Consider the following 18,056-nt stretch of genomic DNA (forward strand, 5'->3'; position numbering starts at 1 on the left):
TTCTCTCTCTCTCTCTCATTAATCTAGGCGAAATTCTTTCTTCTGCTCCATTATTTTGCCTCGCATGATTTATTGTAATGAAAACATAACTCTTCTCGGCCAATCCCCCTAAGTGGGTATGCGCCATTTTTCGGGCCACCACCACCACCAACTCCACCTTCGCAAGCACTCTGCCCGGCCTTCGTGACCTGATCGCTTGCGTGCTCTTCCCCTCGCCAGTTCACGCCGAGTTCGCGAATCCGGTTGCCGCCGGTTCTAGCGCGTGTTAACGCGGTCCATTTTGTGAGAGATGTGAAAGCCTGCGGTCTTTTTAGCGAGCTCAGGGTATTAAAACTTTTAGATGCAGAGCATCTAATTCACTCGCCTTGTCCCTCCGGCGTAGTCGTCGTCGTCGTCGTCGTCGTCGGCGTTGTCCGCCCCTCCCCCATTCTCCTCGCCGCGCCAGCTGCGCTCTCCGCCGCTCACCCCGTCTCCTCTCCGATAGCGAACACTCTCTCGCGAGGGGCATTGGATTGGATTGGATTGGATTGGATTGGATTGGCTTGGATTGGCTTGGATTGGATTGGCTTGGCTTGGCTTGGATTGGCTTGGATTGGCTTGGATTGGCTTGGATTAAAGTGGATTGTGTTGCGTCATAGCCGCGGCAGACGCGCTGGGGCCGGCGCGTGTGCAGTACTCTCTCTTCCGCGGTTTCCTCTCCTTCGGGCGCGCTGCGCATATAACCGGTGTGCCGTTCTCCGGCGGAGCAACATCCACGCTTGGCTCAAACACCTAGAGTTCACGCCGCTTTACAAGTACGCCAACGTCGTCATCGACTGGGACCGGCTTACGCAGTTCCCTCAACGTTATGCGCGCTATAAAACGCGGTCCCTTCGCCGCTCCGCCTATGCGTCGCATCTACACAGGGGTTCCCACGAGCGGAGGTGGGAGTTTTTTTACACTTATTTTATTACCGTTCGGCATTACTGTACAATAGGGAACAAAAGGATAATCTAAAGTATATTTGTAATTAGCTTCACTGGAGCGTCATAATATTGGCTACAACACACGATGTCCTGATTTCTGGCAAATACCCCAATCAAGAACTAACTATATACGGAGTACAAATGCTACGCCACAGATTACCAACCTTTTTAAATTATCTTATTGATAAAAACGTAAATACTGGATCCCAATCAAACCTACTGGCATTTTACCTTCAGCAATGATGTATATACTGCGTCAGTGATTGTCTTTCTTCCCAAGTATTTTTTGATATCTTATTTCTTCCACTCTTTTCCTGGTGCTATGTGGTGACAAAGGTGTCATTTTTTACTACATTACTCTGGTGATTCTTGTTTGTATTTTGTTTATATGGTGACAAAGATGTCAATTTGGTTTGATTACAACGTACTGGTGATTCTTGTTTGCATTTTATTTTTGTTTCTCTTCTCGTTTTTTTCTCTTCTTTTTTTTCTCGCCCCGCTGTCTTGCTTCCCTGTGTGTCTATTGGGCTTCTGGGCTGGTAAAGTTACCTGCGAGCAACTTTTGCCAAAATCGTCCGTCGTTCTGTTCTTGTAAACTTTACTAGAGATAAATTCATTCATTCATTCATTCATTCATTCAAAACGATCCATGCCGGCCACTGATGGAGACCTTTAAGCGGCAAGTTCGGAAATCCATGTCAAGTGCAACAGCCGGGTGTGCGACGAAAGGAGAGGAGCCACCAGCTCTGCTGTTTCTCAAGTCTTGCATCATTAGTGGAAGCTACGCCAATGTTTCAATAGTGTTTTCGGCCAAGAAAATGGGACCGACAAGCGCTACCAACAAACGAGTTCAGCTAACGGAAACGTAACAACACTTGCTTAATTAATGAGGCCATAAAGTTAAAATACAACCTGGTTTATTTTGAAAGCATCAGGATGCAGTAACTCACTCAGCTGAATTCCAGCCCCGAAAGACGATTTTTTAATAGGAAAGGTGCAAGACGCATTAAAAATCTTTCAAATTTCCCGGTACAGTGACGTGGTACGGGCAGGAGTGACGTCACAAGGGCCAGTGCTGTAAACACAGCTGCAGCGCTTTAACTGTTCGTTAGCATTCAAGTGATGTGATTAAACGGAAGTAGACGTGCCACTACAATCGTCAAGTCATTTGTCATAGCAATGGCGGGTTAGTTCGGATGCCGCCAATCGCACAAACCAGATTCTGTGACGTCATAGAAAAGTTGCCGCAGAGTAGCTGGGCATCGCCACGGCTTCACGTGTTTTCTTTAATATCTCCATAATTATTTCGAAGTTTGCGATGGAATTTGTGTCATTGTTATCGGAACAAATCCGTTTTTGTAATGAACCAAACGTGTATTTCGTCTTCATGTCCCCTTTAAAGGGACACTGAAAGCAACCAGCTAGTTGGTTTCAAACGAAAGTCTGACCTTCTCAAAGCCATTTTAACGTTAATTTGGTGCGGAAGGATGCATTAATTGCCGAGAAATTGCTAATCAAACGCAGATAAAACTTGACCCAAACAGCGACTGCAGCCGCTGCTTGCGTAACGATAAACCGGAAGCAAGCGAGGCAGCGGTCACGTATGGCGGCATAGAAGCAACCGAATACAACGATACCACGTACCGAGCGGTTTGGCCAGTTTCGGTCCGATCAGTTGTGCTTTCCCGAACTCCCACGCCACTGGCCGCTCCGGACGACTATGCAAAATGTTCGTTCATTTTTTGCTGCAGCAATTACGAGGAAAGTCGGTTTAGATCATTATTACGCAAGTTTGTGTACACCGTTGGCTAAGGCGTATTCGGTTATCTGTGCAAGAAATAAAGGGTCCGTTTCTATACTGGCTGCTGGTGTGCTGCACCTGACTCGGGTGGAGGGCCACCGCCTAAGTCGCCGACGACCGCCGCTGGAATAAGAGCATTTCCAAAGTAAATGGAACAAGTTCAACGTGCAACGGGTGTTGCAGCAGGGGCAACGTTGCGGGTCGGAACTAGAGGGGGCTGTCCATTTGTGTCCGATAAGAGGGGTCAGGGCTGAGTCGGCATAGATTTTATTAGTCATGATCTAGTCGGGCGCGTGAGGGCTCTTATCGGACTAAGAATGCCGACAGGAGTTCTAAAACTAAAAGCTTAAACAGCTGTGCTTTTAAGAAGGTACGCGTATGTTCTCGTTGGGCTAATCTATTTTACAGCAACTTGTATATTGACTTCAGTGTCCCTTTAAACACAATATGAGTGCACTGTGTCGATGTGGCTACTAGTGCGGCGATGAACCTCTTTGTAAATAAAGAACCCTCCTATCTTCTTTTAGACAAAGTCATCTCACCGTTCCATTTAGCATTTTGTCTTGATGGATACGCCCCTTCTGTGCTCGTTTCAGTCTCGGTTTGGCCACATGCCTCACTGCCCCCACAACCACCCCTGCTTTGCTCTGCTGACGTCATGGTACTTTCGACATGATTTCGGCGATACCACTTTGGAAGTGAAGTCACGTTGTGTCACGTGTAAGCAAAAAGTTTCCCATTAACGGCGACTTCCCGAGCAAGTTGACTATGCGGTGTCTCTGCATCGGTTTTTATGTGAAATATTATCCCACTCTTGGGGTCCCTTGGCGGACACGCCCGTGCCGTTTATAGACATACCGACGGAGCATGCCTAAATCCCCATCGGATTCAGCAGACGTTGCTGGGATTGTATTAGGGTTAGCTGTCGCGATGAAGCTTGTTTTTTGCGGACAGATGGCAATGACGATGCACAGAGTTCTCAAAACCTACCTTCCGCACAGGCGCTCCAAAACGCAGGTTTGTTATACTACTTCCTCTTTAGAAGGAATACGGTGGATAACACACTATGCAGCTGGATCATTTTATAAGGCTGAATAAGTCTTTCAATTCAGAGGTCATGTTCCTCCGTTTTCTTCCAAAATTTTTGTGGTTTAAAAGATCCCGTCGCAAAGGGCAACGACATGCGCTAAACGAACGGTGAATCAACACTATAAAACTGAGGTGAGCCTGCGAGCAGCTGCCACCTAGGAGGAAGGCGGCGGCTGCTGAAAGTGCTTCTGAAAATGCAGAAAGGTGGCTTCTACACGTCGTTGATTGCGCGAATTATCTCCGGACTTTTGCAGCGAAGCTGTATGCCAGGAGACCGACTTTTTCGTGTCCGTGAATACAAACCTACTCCTCGCGCATAGTCACCCGAAAGAAATACTTGCGGGGGATTGACCTAAACTAGTAAAGGCTCCACGCACTGTGGTAGGAATGCCATTTGCGTGAACCCCGAGGAGCAACGAGCATGGGCCGTTGTTCAATTTCTATTCTGATGACGTCATCAGAGGGCCATGTATATTTTAGGTTCCCGAAGAGCTGTGTGCCTACGAAGAGCGACGAAAGGAACAGAGAAGGTAATGTGATTTGCGAGGGGCGGTGCGAAAAGTGACCAGAGAGTCAAGCAACAGGTAGAACGCATTTCGAAGATAGACGTCCGTGACTGCCATTATCTGCAAATCAGAGAACAAGTAGATGTTGAGAAAGTTTGAGCTCCAGTATAATGATTCGCATCAACCGACCACTGTAGAAAGGTCATGTATAGACTTCACTTTCGAAAACATCGCTATGAAGTTGTAATGTCTCTAAACCAAACGAGATTGGTTCATCCATTTGTGTTGGAAGAGGTTGGACTAAATCACTGCAATGCTTCAAATCGTCCAACCATTGCACGGTGGTGATGTATACACCAGTTTTCATAAGCACGCGGGAAAGGAGGAAATACAGGAAAACCAGTTCTATTGCTGTAAATAGAACTAAACACTTGCATTTAGCTGTACACTATGCAAAGTGCCAGCATTGCAAGCTCTGCTCGCCAGCACTTCATAGCTCTGTCATATTGAAGCGAAATTGTGAGCTGCGCACGAGGGAGGCATTCGTTATCCGCACAACAGGGGATTGGTGCGTGACCACACCCTCTATCGAGTTGTTCGAGAGGGAGATAAAGTACTTGGGATCATTATTGATGCATTACAGGTGCCTACTTTCATCGTCCCTGAAGGAGAAAGTGTGTGACAGCTGCACCTTATCGGTATTCACCTACGGAGCAGAAACTTGGAGGCTCGCTAAGAGGGTTCAACTTAAATTGAGGACGACTCAGCGAGCAGTGGAACGCAAGATGATAGGCGTAGCATTAAGGGACAAGAAGAGAGCGGACTGGGTGAGGGAACAAACGCGTGTTAAGGACATATCAGTATAAATTAAGAAAAAGAAATGGACGTGGGCAGGGCATGTAATGCAAAGGCAAGACAACCGTTGGTTATTAAGGGTGATAGAGTGGATCAGTACAGAAGACAAGCGTGGCAGGGGGCGGCAGAAGGTTAGATGGGCAGATGAGATTAAGAAGTTTGTGGAGATAAATAAATCGCAGCTGGCACAGGACCGGGATAATTGGAGATCTGTGGGGGAGGTTTTTGTCCTGCAGTAGGCGTAGATAGGCTGACGATGACTTTCATTTTATTTTCCAGAACCCAGTCGAAATTCCCAACAGGAATACCACAATAACCTAACAAGAATTCCTGTCGTACGAGAAAAAACTTTGTTGTGGCAACAGAAGTCCTGTTGTTGCGATAAATACTTCTGTTGTTACGACACAAATTTCGGTCGTAACGACGAAGACAATTTTCTCAACGACAAAAATTCCTGCAATCACAACAGAACTGCCATTTACGCTACTCTTCACGACAGGCAATAGCAATCAAACCATGTGCAACTTCTGATGGAACATTAGGATCACGACAAGACAGAAATTCGGCTTGACGGAACATCAAAATCAGGACAGGAATACGACACACGGCCGAACATCAGATTCACGACAGGACAAGAGCACGACAAGACGACAGTACAACACGCGAAAATACGACAAACTACAGAAATTTCTCTTGTCGTGTTCTTCGACTGGGTTGTAGTACAAGTGTTTGTCACCATGTGCTTGGAACTTGACCCTAGCAACGTTCAACACAAGCACTTTTTCTAGTGAGGGAAGCTTAGCTGTACTACTAGAGGAGCTCTCGGATATTAAGTGGGACATTACAGAATTAAGCGAAGTTAGAAGGACAAGGAGTAGGGTTCATGGCATATTGTGTGCTACGGTGGACCACAAGAGAAGAAAGAACATGGGTGGGATTTTTAATCCACAGAGAAATATAAGGAAACGTGGAGGAGATTTTTTTGGCACTAGCAGGAGAGTCGCGGCTGTTGTGACCAAGCTAAACAAGCGATATAGAATAAAGATAGCACAGGCATATGCACCAACAATCAGCTATGATGACGAAGCCGTAGACTGCTTGTGCAAGGACGTCGAATCGGCAATGAAGAGGACAACAACGCAGTTCAATGTTATGATGGGAGACTTTAACGCAAAGGTCGCGGTAAGAAGGAAACAGGATAAAAGTCAGTGGGAAACTTCGGAATAGACAATCGCAACAGTCGAGGAGTTAAACTGGTGGGATTTGCAGAGAGAAATAACCTGAGGTTGATTAGCACACTCTTCTACAAACGAAAGAATAGGAAATGGACATGGAGAACTATCGATGGTACAACAAAAAACTAAATTGACTTCATTTCAAGTGACAACCGTGCAAGACGTAGAGGTGCTAAATAAGATTCTGAGGAGCGATCATAGGATGATTAGTTCAAGCTAAGGCTGAATCTCAAAAGAGGAAGAAGGAAACTCGTGAAAACTAAGATACCCCGCATGGAGTCAGTCAGAACCAGATAGCAGGAGTTTAAAATAACTCTTCAAAACAAATTCGCGCCAGCCAATTGTGGCCGAGCTGAACAAGGTCAGTGTAGGCAGGCTAATTGACAACCTAACATCGGCACTCAGTGAAGCAGCAGCAGTTGCGGGAAAACAACATGTAGGGAGCAAACTAGAAAACTAAGAAAATAAAGCAAGTAATTGCCAAACGTAGGAACATTAAAGAGTCAAGCACGGCGGATCGGGTTGTATGAGCCGAGCTTTCGAAACTGGTTAACAGACGCAAACTAATGAGATTTGTACATATAACACGGCAGTGATCAAGGAAACGCTGCAAATAGGAGGAAGCTCGAAAACAACTAAGAGAAAGCGAGATGTCGGCAAAGACAGGATTTACGCACACAGATACGAGCAGGGTAACATTACGCGCAGCTTGAACGAGATAATAAAGGTAGCAGAACGATTCTACACCAGGTTGTATGCCAGCGACGTTAGACCAGGGGAAAGTACTGAAAGTTCACAGCTCAAATTATGATGTCCCATCAGTAACTAAAGTTGGAAAGGCTCTCAAAGGCATGAAAATTGAAAAAGCTGCAGGTGACGACGGCATAAACGCGTATCTTTTGAAGGAGGAAGGAGGTATAGTACTAGAAAAGCTTGCGCGTACTATTTTAGAAATGCTTGAAGACTCAAAACGTGCCTATAGCCTGGAAAAACGCCAACATTATGATGATTCATAAAAAGGGAGATCCCAAGGACATCAAGACTTACAGACCCATCAGCCTACTCTTAGTTGTTTACGCGCTGTTTACCGAAGTTATAGTTAGCCGCATACGTGAGAGCCTGTATTCCCAACAACCCAGAGAGCAGGCTGGGTTAGGAAAGGGTACTCAACCATGGATTACATCCATGTCGTTAATCAAGTGATACAAAAATCCTCAGATTACAGTTTACCCCTTTACATGGCATTTACAGATTATGAAAAAGAGTTTGATACCGTACTCACCGCAGCCGTGCTAAAAGCACTAAAAGACCAGGGATTAGAGGAAACATACATAAGACTTATAGAAGACATATGAGGAAAGCATGCGCAAAATAACCCCCACAAACAAAGCGATAAATTTCCGATAAGAAAGGGAGTAAGACCGGGATATAATATCTGGCCAAAACTATTCACAGCATGTCTGGAGGGGATATTTAGAAAGCTTGACTGGGAAAACACAGGAATAAAGATAAACGGGGAATACGCTTGAGCCCTTTCAGGTTTGCGGAAGACATAGTCTAGCTGAGTGTGACTGCAAAAAAACATACAAACAATGCTCGAGGGACTATAATGAGAAAGCTCAGCCGTGGGGCTAAAATAAATATGAATAAATCCAAAGTAATGAGGAATATGCATACCAGAAAGGTCCTTTTCAGCTTAGGAAACAAAACTCTAGAAGAAATAAATCAATTTAACTACCTCGCACAGATGGTTAGTTCTGACCCCAACCACAAGACAGGGATCCGGCGCAGAATATGTATGGGGAGGGGAGCACTCGGCAAGCAGTCCCAAATGATGAAAAGTAAGCTACTTCTGTCACTCAAAAGAAAAACCTACAACCAGTGCATCCTGTCGGTGATGACATACCGAGCTGAAACTTGGCCCCTATACTAAACAAACGGAAAGCAAACTTAGATCGGCTGAACGAGCCAGGAACGAATAATGTTAGGAATTACACTCAGGGACAGGAAACGAGCTACCTGGATCAGAGAACAAACTAGAGTAGAAGATATCATAGTTCAAATAAAGAAAAAGAAATGGACATGGGCTGGCCATGTAGTGCGACAATCCGACAACCAGTGGACAATTAGGGTCTAGAAGAAGGGGGACGGGTCTAGAAGAAGGGGGAAGGCCATTAACCTGATGGAGGGAGGAAGTAAAGAAATTCGGTCGTAAACTGTGGACTCGAGCAGCGCAGGGCTTGGGCGGATGGAGGTCAGAGGGAAAGTTCTTTGTCCTGAAGTGGACCTGGGCGGGCTGGTGATGATGATGATGATGGTGATGCTTAGCTTTTGCGGAACTATCAACTGTTTTAGCCTATTCTATGATGACTTTCAAGGCGCTGACTTCGTATCACCAGCACTGTGCGGTCGTGGGTTGTGGGAACAACTACGGCAGAAGGATCGCCGACAGCATATGCGTACGACACGGAATGCGAAAATGCACAGTGGCTGCATGTTTATGCTTCACCGCTTACCCGTAGACACCAAGTTGAGACACCGATGTACGCTGTGGATAAAGCACAAAAAGTTCGTACCGACAAAAAACTATCTTGTCTGATTGATGCAGCGAACTGAGCGAAATACATTTTTGTTGTTGTATGTGTTGTTTATTGGCGCAAGGGCAACTTGGCCAAAGAGCGAAATCCACTTTTCACGCACAAGACTGTGACAAGGGCCACAAAACGGGACGCCCTTAAATTGTAGGAGTAAATAACTTTTTCCTTAACAATATACCTGTATAATAATTTCTGTTTCCTTCTAAGCAATTTAAAATGACGCAAGTGTTCGGTCAATACAGCTGGTTGGCGTTATAAAAAATCCCGATTTCATTCAACCTAGCGTTTAAAAACTACGGCGGTTTAAGTACTTTTTAGGCGAAAGCATTACGCTGTCAAAGATATAAAAGGATAACTTACTTCATCGTACACTGCTGGTCCGTAGCAGGATAAGAAGACAGCACAATGCGGAAGCGCAGCTCGAGATACGGGAACGTTTTAGATGCAGAGCATCTGATTCACTCGCCTTGTCCCTCCGGCGTCGTCGTCGTTGTCGGCGTTGTCCGCCCCTCCCCCATTCTCCTCGCCGCGCCAGCTGCGCTCTCCGCCGCTCACCCCCTCTCCTCTCCGACAGCGAACACTCTCTCGCGAGGGGCATTGGATTGGATTCGATTCGATTCGATTGGCTTGGATTAGCTTGGCTTGGCTTGGCTTGGCTTGGATTTGGATTGGATTAAAGTGGATTGTTTTGGATTGTGTTGCGTCATAGCCGCGGCAGACGCGCTGGGGCCGGCGCATGTGCAGTACTCTCTCTTCCGCGGTTTCCTCTCCTTCGGGCGCGCTGCGCATATAACCGATGTGCCGTTCTCCGGCGAAGCAACATCCACGCTTGGTTCAAACACCTAGAGTCCACGCAGCTTTACAAGTACGCCAACGTCGTCATCGACTGGGACCGGCTTACGCAGTCCCCTCAACGTTATGCGCGCTATAAAACGCGGTGCCTGCGCCGCTCCGCTCTATCGTTCCAGCGCCGTTCCTCCGCTGTCCAACGCTGCAACGTGGACCCCCTATGCGTCGCATCTACACAGGGGTTCCCGCGAGGGGAGGTGGGAGTTTTATTTAGAAAATAGCTAAGCCCGGACGCAACGCAGATATGCTCAGAGAGTACCGTCAATCATGCAGATAAGCATACGCTTTTTTTAGCAATTCAATCCATAGACGCCTTTTCGACAGCGGAGGAGTCATTCCTCGTGTGGATTACGTGGGCGTCGAAACTTTCCCTAGCGCGTGGATCTTAGCTTCTTAACACACGTGTTCGATCAAGTTTCTGTGCGCATGGTGCACGCTTCGCACAGCGGAGGGCAATATTGCTGTTGGTTCCAGTTTTCTCGGTGCATGCGCCATTCCCGCGCGCGGCCGTTCAGGCAGCACTTTGTCTGGCCCGTGTGCGACTTGCCATTGGTAAACGGAATGTGCTGCACAGAACCACTCTCCGACTCGAGCTGCAACCTTTTTTAAATGCAGAGCATTTCAGTAACTCACGATGTCACTCGCGTTGACGTCCGTAGTCGTAGTCCGCACCCCTCCCCCTACACTATATATATAAAAAATACTATCCGGCGCCTGGTTTCAATCCCTCGACCTTGCGGGCGGAACGCAATGTACATGGTGCTCTACCCACTGCGCCACAAAGCCGACACCGAATGGGAGGCTACGAAAGCGCCTTATATCCTTGACTCATTCAAACTACGTCAAGAAGCCGCTGATACAACGCATTCACTACCACCAACTCCCCAAACACTAAACGTTAACGAAATACACCCACCCCCTATGCGACGCATTTACTCGAGTCCCCCTCGCGGGGAGATGGGCCCAATTTTTGCAGTAGCTCTACTATTTCTTGCTTACTAAAGCGCTCGCGCTATCAATTTCGCGTGGCTAGTGCTTGTTTATCTCTGAGAAATACTGGGAATGTACGGTATGACTGCTGTGTTATTTCGATCCATCACTGCATGTTGTTTGTCCCTGTTGTGCCTGCGTATTTCTTTGGGGGGTGTCTTAGACAAACCCATCAGCATAGATGCGGGGAATCCTGCCGTTGTGAACCTGACATTCTGATTCGAAGAACTGACGCACGTATATGATGTGAGCAGTACCTGTTGAGGGCATTTCTTACAGCAGAGATGGACTGCCGCCCCTCTTGTCGATAGTAGAACGCGCTGACGAGAACTGCTGTAGATTCTTCTTAGAGCGAGAAGAATCCATGACATCCGTCGATTTGCTGAAAAAGAGCATGACTATCTATACGATTGGCTCGCACAATTCTCCGAACATGTATAAAATTTAGAAGTGCGTGTTTTTCCTTCACACTTTACGGTAAATTTTGCTTTTCCTAGATATATATTTACCTTTTGCAAAACAAACCCTTTGTGGTTAGTTCACCGCCCAGCCTTGTCTGACCGTCATCGTCCAATCGTAGTCACACAGAAAACAAGCGCGGTAAAAACAACAAACATAGGACGAAGCGTAGACAGGACAGGCGATAACTTTCAACAAAACGTTTATTGCAGAACCAGGGCATACAGGCTCCGTGCGCTGGTGTTTCGAGCGTGACCGCAGCGCCGCCGAACAGCGGCGCCGTCGCAAATCGGATGTTGGTCACCCCGAAAGAGCGGTTTACCTGGCGGAGATTCCTCAGTCGTTGTGAAAAAGTCGAGCTAGTAGTGCGCATTTCTGCACGTATTGTTGGGTCTACGGCTCCGCAACATTTTAAAAAGGTCGCGCTGACGAAAAAATATTTTATCTCGGTTCCCTTGAAATGAAGCCGAAAGGCGGCAGCGATGAACCCGCGCTGTGCGACGAGCAATGTAAACAACGCCGATCGACTTCTGGCCATAAGCGTTCGTTTTGCTGTTTTGTGTGAATGTGGCTTATACTCTAGGGGGATCTTGTTTCTGTGCACACCCGCTATCAACTTCGCAGGACACCTGCGACAGCTGGCGAAACTTGCATAGGCAACGCGAGCTTCATCGGGAACAAAAACAGCGCGCCAGCATACACCCCAGCAATCTTATCTGAGTGCTACGCAATATGACGCACAGTAACGGTTGACACGAAACTGCAGTGATCCCACAGGCAACCACCGCAGCTAAACGAAAGGATCATTAATATGCGCGTCAATCATCTTGAAGCAGTGACGGTGTCGGTCGTTTTCTTTTTGTCGCTGAGCATATATGCTTCCCCGGCATTTTAGCATTACGTGTTGCTTATGCTTTACCAATCTGTATCGGTTATTCCTCTTCTGTATGATGGTGCTCATCGCTGCTTAACCCTTCCTAGGTGTACGCGCGGAGGTTCTGCCCGTGCGGCCTCGGCGGCTGCTTTGACGCAGATATCGCGGCCAACTCTATACGACTAACATTTCGTTGATTCGGACAGAGCTGGAACATGCGGCGTTGATACCGGCGCTAAAATTTGGCAATATCTGCCCGGTGCTCACAGTTATGCGTTGACGAACATAGCAACTACATCGAATGTTTACGCGAGCCGTGGCATCCGTCCTTGCGCGTGCAATAACTTTTTGCCGTTTTAAAGCAAAGCTTTTTACCTCTACCCCCCAAGGGTTCTTTCGCGACCGTTGGTGTCACCAGAAAACTCCAGCGAACAAATAAAAGAATTTACTGGCACCGCCGGGTATTGAACCTGGAACTAATAGACTAACAAAGCGAGAGCCCGTTGTCTTACCGATTTAGCTACGAGCCCACGCAAAGACTGGGAAGACAGGTGGTGTACTCACCAAGCACGTCTACGGGTTTACCTCCTGCGTTCCCGCTGAAGGCCACGTAAAAGCGTCACGCGACCACTCACGCCCATCTATCGGACCTGTACGCACCTTGCTCATATGCTAAGAGTTACAAAAATTAAAGGAAGCTCACACCAATGCATAGCATCTCACGCCAATGTGCTCACTTACGCCCACTTACGCCAATGTGCTAAAGCCTGTGGCCTCCAGTGTTCAAGTAAAAAATCACAGCTACTTGTCGTCCGCCCTCACGCCAAATCAAGGAATACATTCAAATACTCCTTGATGGCCAGGCCATCACTCCAAGCACCAGCGTCAACATCCTGGGCCTACAACTCGAGGCTAACACGGCCCACGTACATATCATCCCGCATCGACCATCCGTTCAAGGTTGCCATTCCATCTGGCCGCACCAATGCGTTCTCCGATTCATTTCTCCCCAAAACTTCTGAGGAATGGAACCACCTTCCCCACGACATTGTGTCCATTGAAGATCCGGCATCATTCAAGAATGCAATTTCTGTACATGTAATGCAGTAACTTGGTTTCCGGAAATATGCTTGTGTTTACATACTGCCTGTACTTCTACACTGTTACCTGTTTTCATGCACTGTACCCACCCCCTCTGTAACGCCGTAAAGGCCCTGAGGGTACTATAATAAATAAAATAAATAAAATAAATAAAAGAGTCACGCCTCCTTGCAGCGCCCCAGAAACAGCATTAATCAAACCATACACATGATTGTGCGAGTTGCCACCAAGAAGCAAGGCCTAAAATAATCCGGTACCTTTCGATTAATTCAAGCTTTTGTCCTCTCGAGAGTCACTTACGTCAACTCCCTGTCTTCTCAACAAGGAAGACATAGAGACGCTTTATATAATGATTAGAAAGGCGGTCTAGCAGGCCATTTAGTCTTCTGATGAGTGCGTACACACAGAGGCTGCTTAGCACGGGTCTCCACAACACGGTGGAAGAGCTGATAGAAGGCCATCTTTCTAACCAGAAAGTCCGACTCAGAACTGCCATGGGTAACCGCATGCTTCACCAGATTGGCTGGGCAGCCCAGAATGTCACTCCGCTTGACGTACTCCCAGACTCTTGGTGACTAAAACTGAAGATGCTCCCTTTGCTTAGAAATATGAACCCCTCACATGACGAGGGTCACCAAAAAGCACGGGATCAAGCGCTAAACACCACCCTCGGTGGGGATCATGCTGTTATCTACACAGACGCCTCCAAACATCGAGAGCAGCAATACGCCATCATCGTGGCTACCTCCAGAACCAACCTCCTTGCGTCTACCCTGCTTAGGACCCAAGAAATGACGGCAGCAGAAGAGGCATCCATCACCTTGGCTCTCACTCAACCAGGGGTTCGGAGGGTAGTCACCGATTCCCAGCAAGCCTACTGGAATTAACAGTCGGGTTGGGTGTCCTCACCAGCACTGCGCGTGCTAAAAAACCACTCCCCAAACGGTTCCATTCAGCTCATCTGGACTCCCCCTCACGCTTCAATGGAGGGCAACAAATACGCCCACCCAACAAGCCTGTGCTTTTACCTCCCGTGCTATGGAGCTGCACGAGGACAGTCACCTTCTTGTCACGTTCAGGGAGATAACCCAGCATTGTCGCCTTCTGAGGCAGACCGTACCTTCGCCTTACCCTGACGTTTCCAGAGAACAACAAACTACCCTCCGGCTTATATAATCCGGGCCTTCCCACAGCCTACGTGTCTTCACTTAATACATCCGAATCGCTACGACACTGAATGTAAATTTTGCTCAGAAGTAGGAACACTCCACCCCGTAATCGGGGTGTGCGACTTTAGCCCTGTGCACGCTCCTCTCTTTCCGTCAACTACCGAACAAGAGCAATGGGAGATGCTGCTGTCCAGGCCCTCTCAACCTACCCAGCTTCAGCGGATGGACAGAACACAGGCCCCGCGGTCTGCATATGGGCCCCACAGAAGAAGGAAATCACTCCTTAGGGCTGCACTCTGGGCCGTTCAGAAATCTGAACAGAGGTATTTCTTCCTCCTTCTGCTCCTTCTCTGCTGCAAATCTCGTCGCCTCTGTGCGCGGCGCAGAGACGGAGAAGTGAGAACGTCTAACACCGGGTTGGAGCTATAATATAATAAAAAAAGTTTCCACTCTTGTGCTACACCAATACAACTCAACCAAACACCGTTCATGCATCATGAATTGATTTAACCTTACCAAGAATATCTCTTTGAAGTAATAAATGGTGTGGCTAAGTGCAATTCACTTTTCTCTGGTTTTACTATTTGTAGAGCGATGTGAGTGAATTTAAGTGACGCCGCATGGGAAATCGTTATGGGTGCCGTTTAGGGCTTTGCTTTCCTACCACATTCACGGGGTGGATTGGCTTGATTTGTTTTATTGCTGCAACATAATTTTTAGACGCGAGCTTGTAGGCATTCCAGCGATCCTCATTCCCACTATTCTTGGCAGACCTGTATAATCGCTTTTTTTTTGTTCGATAGGCGCTTTAGGTGTGCGTTAAACCATGGGGAATCTTGGGTGGTTGTTATTGCGCGAACAGGAATGTATTTGTTTGACAAGTTGGCAACTGCAGCCGAATACATGTCCCAATTTTCTTGTACACTGCGTTCGTGAAAGTTTTCCAAAAAAGTACTAAGAAATGAACCAAGTTCACTGTTAATGGCTTCAAAGTTTGCTTTTGAATAGTTTTTAATCATTTTTATTTTTTTAAGCTTCTTGGGACGCTGAATATTTAGCTGGAATGATATTAATGAATGATCACTTAAGCCAGGTGACAGTGTAATATCCGAGACAAGTTCTGGCCTCGACGTTAGTACGAGACCTAGAGTTTTCGAAGCAACTTCGGTTGATCGTGTTGGCTGAGTAATAAGTTGAGTGAGGGAGAAGACAGTGCATAAGTCCAGGAACTCTTGGCTAAGAGTCGAGTAAGGCTGCATAATCGGTGGTTCTGAAGTCCATGATATGTTCGGCAGGTTAAAATCGCCAAGCAAAAACATAGGTAAATCGGGATATCTTGATGAGACCAGATTAATTACATCATGTAGTTCATTCACGAAGTTGCAGGAACAATTTGGTGGCCGGTAACAAACGCCGATAATGATTTTTTGAAAACTAAGTTCGGTTAGTGCCCATGTAATCTCCAACTCGCTGTTAATATGAATGCACTGGGAAGGAAGATCTTTGTTAATTGCCAAAAGAACGCCACCACCTTTACGGGCAGTACGGTCGCATCGAAAAATAGAAAATTTATCTGCGGGCAGAAAAAGTTCGTGGTCGTGACTTTGTGTGTGTAGCCAGGTTTCTGTGAGAGCAAGAATGTCAGCGTTACAAGTATCTATAGCAGAAGTTATTTGGTCTCGCTTGTTGATAACGCTTCGAATGTTAGTAAAAAGGATTGTCCCGTGTGATAGTGGATGACCACTTCCCCTCGCGTCTACCTATGTAGCAGCGCGTGGCGATGCTGTGGCCTGTTTGGTAGCAGTGGCGTGGTGGGGTGCGTGCTCCTTGATAGCAGCGCGTGGCGATGCTGTGACCTGATCGTTAGCAGTGGCGTGGTGTAGCGCATGCTCCTTGACGCTATCTGTTGCCGAGTCGTAGACGAATTGTGTTTTGTTAATCGTAAGTTTGTTGTAGCGTAGTTTATATGCAGGGCAGTTAGGCTGGTTTTTTGCAAATTCAAGTAGCCTTTTGTGAGCGTGTCGGGTAGCTGGGGAAAACTCTTCGCTCATTGTGATGTCTTTTTCCTTTAACTTTTTGCGGACAGCGAGTACGGAGTCTTTCAGTTTGTAACTTGAGAACTTGACGATGATAGGGCGGCACTTGTTTGGATGGAACGCTCCCAGCCGATGAGCTCGCTCAATGGCATTTTGCGGGAGAGGGTCAACCACGCCGCTGAGTGCCCCAACTATACTGGTTTCGGATTGCTCCCAGCTTTCTCGAGCGTCCGGAATGCCGTAAAAAAGTAGGTTTTCGCGCCGCGACCTATCTTCTAGCTCGTCTATTCGCAACTGCAGAGTGTCCTGCTGTGTGGTTAGGTAATCAATCGATTCTTGCATGCTGGCCATTCTTTCCCCGTTCAGATCCAGTGCCTTGGTTTTTTCTTCTAGTTCATCAAGTCGTTTCCGTATATGGCCAAGTTTGGTCTCGATTTGCTCTTGGCCTGCTTTACGTTCATTTGCTGTGATGGTTCTTCCGGTAATGTTTCTATTTCTAGTGCGGCTGTAGAGCGAGTTGTTGGCCCTGGGTTTAACTCCACATCACCCGAGCACAGTAACAATAAAGCCATCGAAAAACATTCATGAGCAATTTCACAGAGCACTTGTGGGCACAGGAACAGGAGCAGACAGCGATAATCGCTTTTTTTCGAAAAAAGTGAGGTACACACCTGGGAAACGCAAAAGTGCGGCATGTCATCCTTTCTGCAGGAGCTGCTCCCGTGGAGCCCACTGAAGGCTTGGTCGAGGTGATGGCTGTATATGTAGTCGCACGGGTCCGATAAGGCCGGCAAATGGGGTGACGTAGTTGCGCAGAAGACGGCAGTCTGCACGCTGGGCATCTCGATGAAGGCAGGGTTCGTGGCTTCATGCTGACTGCTGAACTGGTCGAAACCAGTCACTGCGTCCGAGAAATTTGTAGCGTGGTAGGGGGGGCGACGACCAAATCAGCAAAGCCAGCAGCGCCTGGGAAACGCAAAAGTGCGGCATGTCAGTCTTTCTGCAGGAGCTGCTCCCGTGCCCACTCGAAAACGAGAAAAAGAAAACGAACCAATAATCCCAACTCTCTAAAACCGTTAAAACGAGCGCGCAGGTTTGAGCAGTCATCGCAGCGTAGCACGGGCGGTACGGGGAAGGGCGTAAGCGATAACAACATCCGATAAATGCCTCCAGTGGCCGTAGATGGCGCTAGTTGTTCTGGCGCTGGTGTTGCCACCATACCAGAGCACGGAGCCTATAGTCAGGCTAGCCTGAAGAGAGGAGGAAGGAAAGGGAAACATCAAAACGGCGGGCGAAACAAGAAACAGTCACGTACCGCCAACGACAAGAAATCGAGCTCAAGTTTCGATAAGGCTTCAGACGGCCTGTTGACGCATTGATCATCAGACCGTGCAATCGCTGCCGCTTCCATAATTTCTCTTGTCAGGCTTGAGCGGTAAAATACAGGACAGTTATTTGGTCGTACAGAAGATGACATGGGTCTCCCGTGGCACATTTTTTTACAATGGGAAGCCAGCTGGCCGTCCGTGG

At 47.4% G+C, this 18,056-nt stretch overlaps 1 protein-coding gene across 7 annotated transcripts in view; it reads right to left on the minus strand.

Moving 5' to 3' along the window:
• The window catches only part of LOC144159502 (chitin deacetylase 7-like), a 41,893-nt gene extending 24,460 nt beyond the window's left edge, over positions 1-17,433 (minus strand). For 2 of the 7 annotated variants that reach the window (XM_077691035.1, XM_077691034.1), the window contains exon 1: positions 17,198-17,433. In XM_077691035.1, the coding sequence (XP_077547161.1) occupies positions 17,198-17,368 (171 nt within the window). In that variant the 5' untranslated portion in view covers positions 17,369-17,433. Of the gene's footprint in view, positions 1-11,144; positions 11,270-17,197 lie in introns of those variants that run through there. The other 5 variants (XM_077691033.1, XM_077691032.1, XM_077691037.1 and 2 more) reach the window with 4 other exon arrangements.
• Positions 17,434-18,056: the final 623 nt, after the last annotated feature.

Source organism: Haemaphysalis longicornis, unplaced genomic scaffold (genome assembly GCF_048455015.1).
Source record: "Haemaphysalis longicornis isolate Haplotype H1 unplaced genomic scaffold, Haemaphysalis longicornis Haplotype H1 scaffold_10, whole genome shotgun sequence".
NCBI classification, from domain to species: Eukaryota; Metazoa; Arthropoda; class Arachnida; order Ixodida; family Ixodidae; genus Haemaphysalis; species Haemaphysalis longicornis.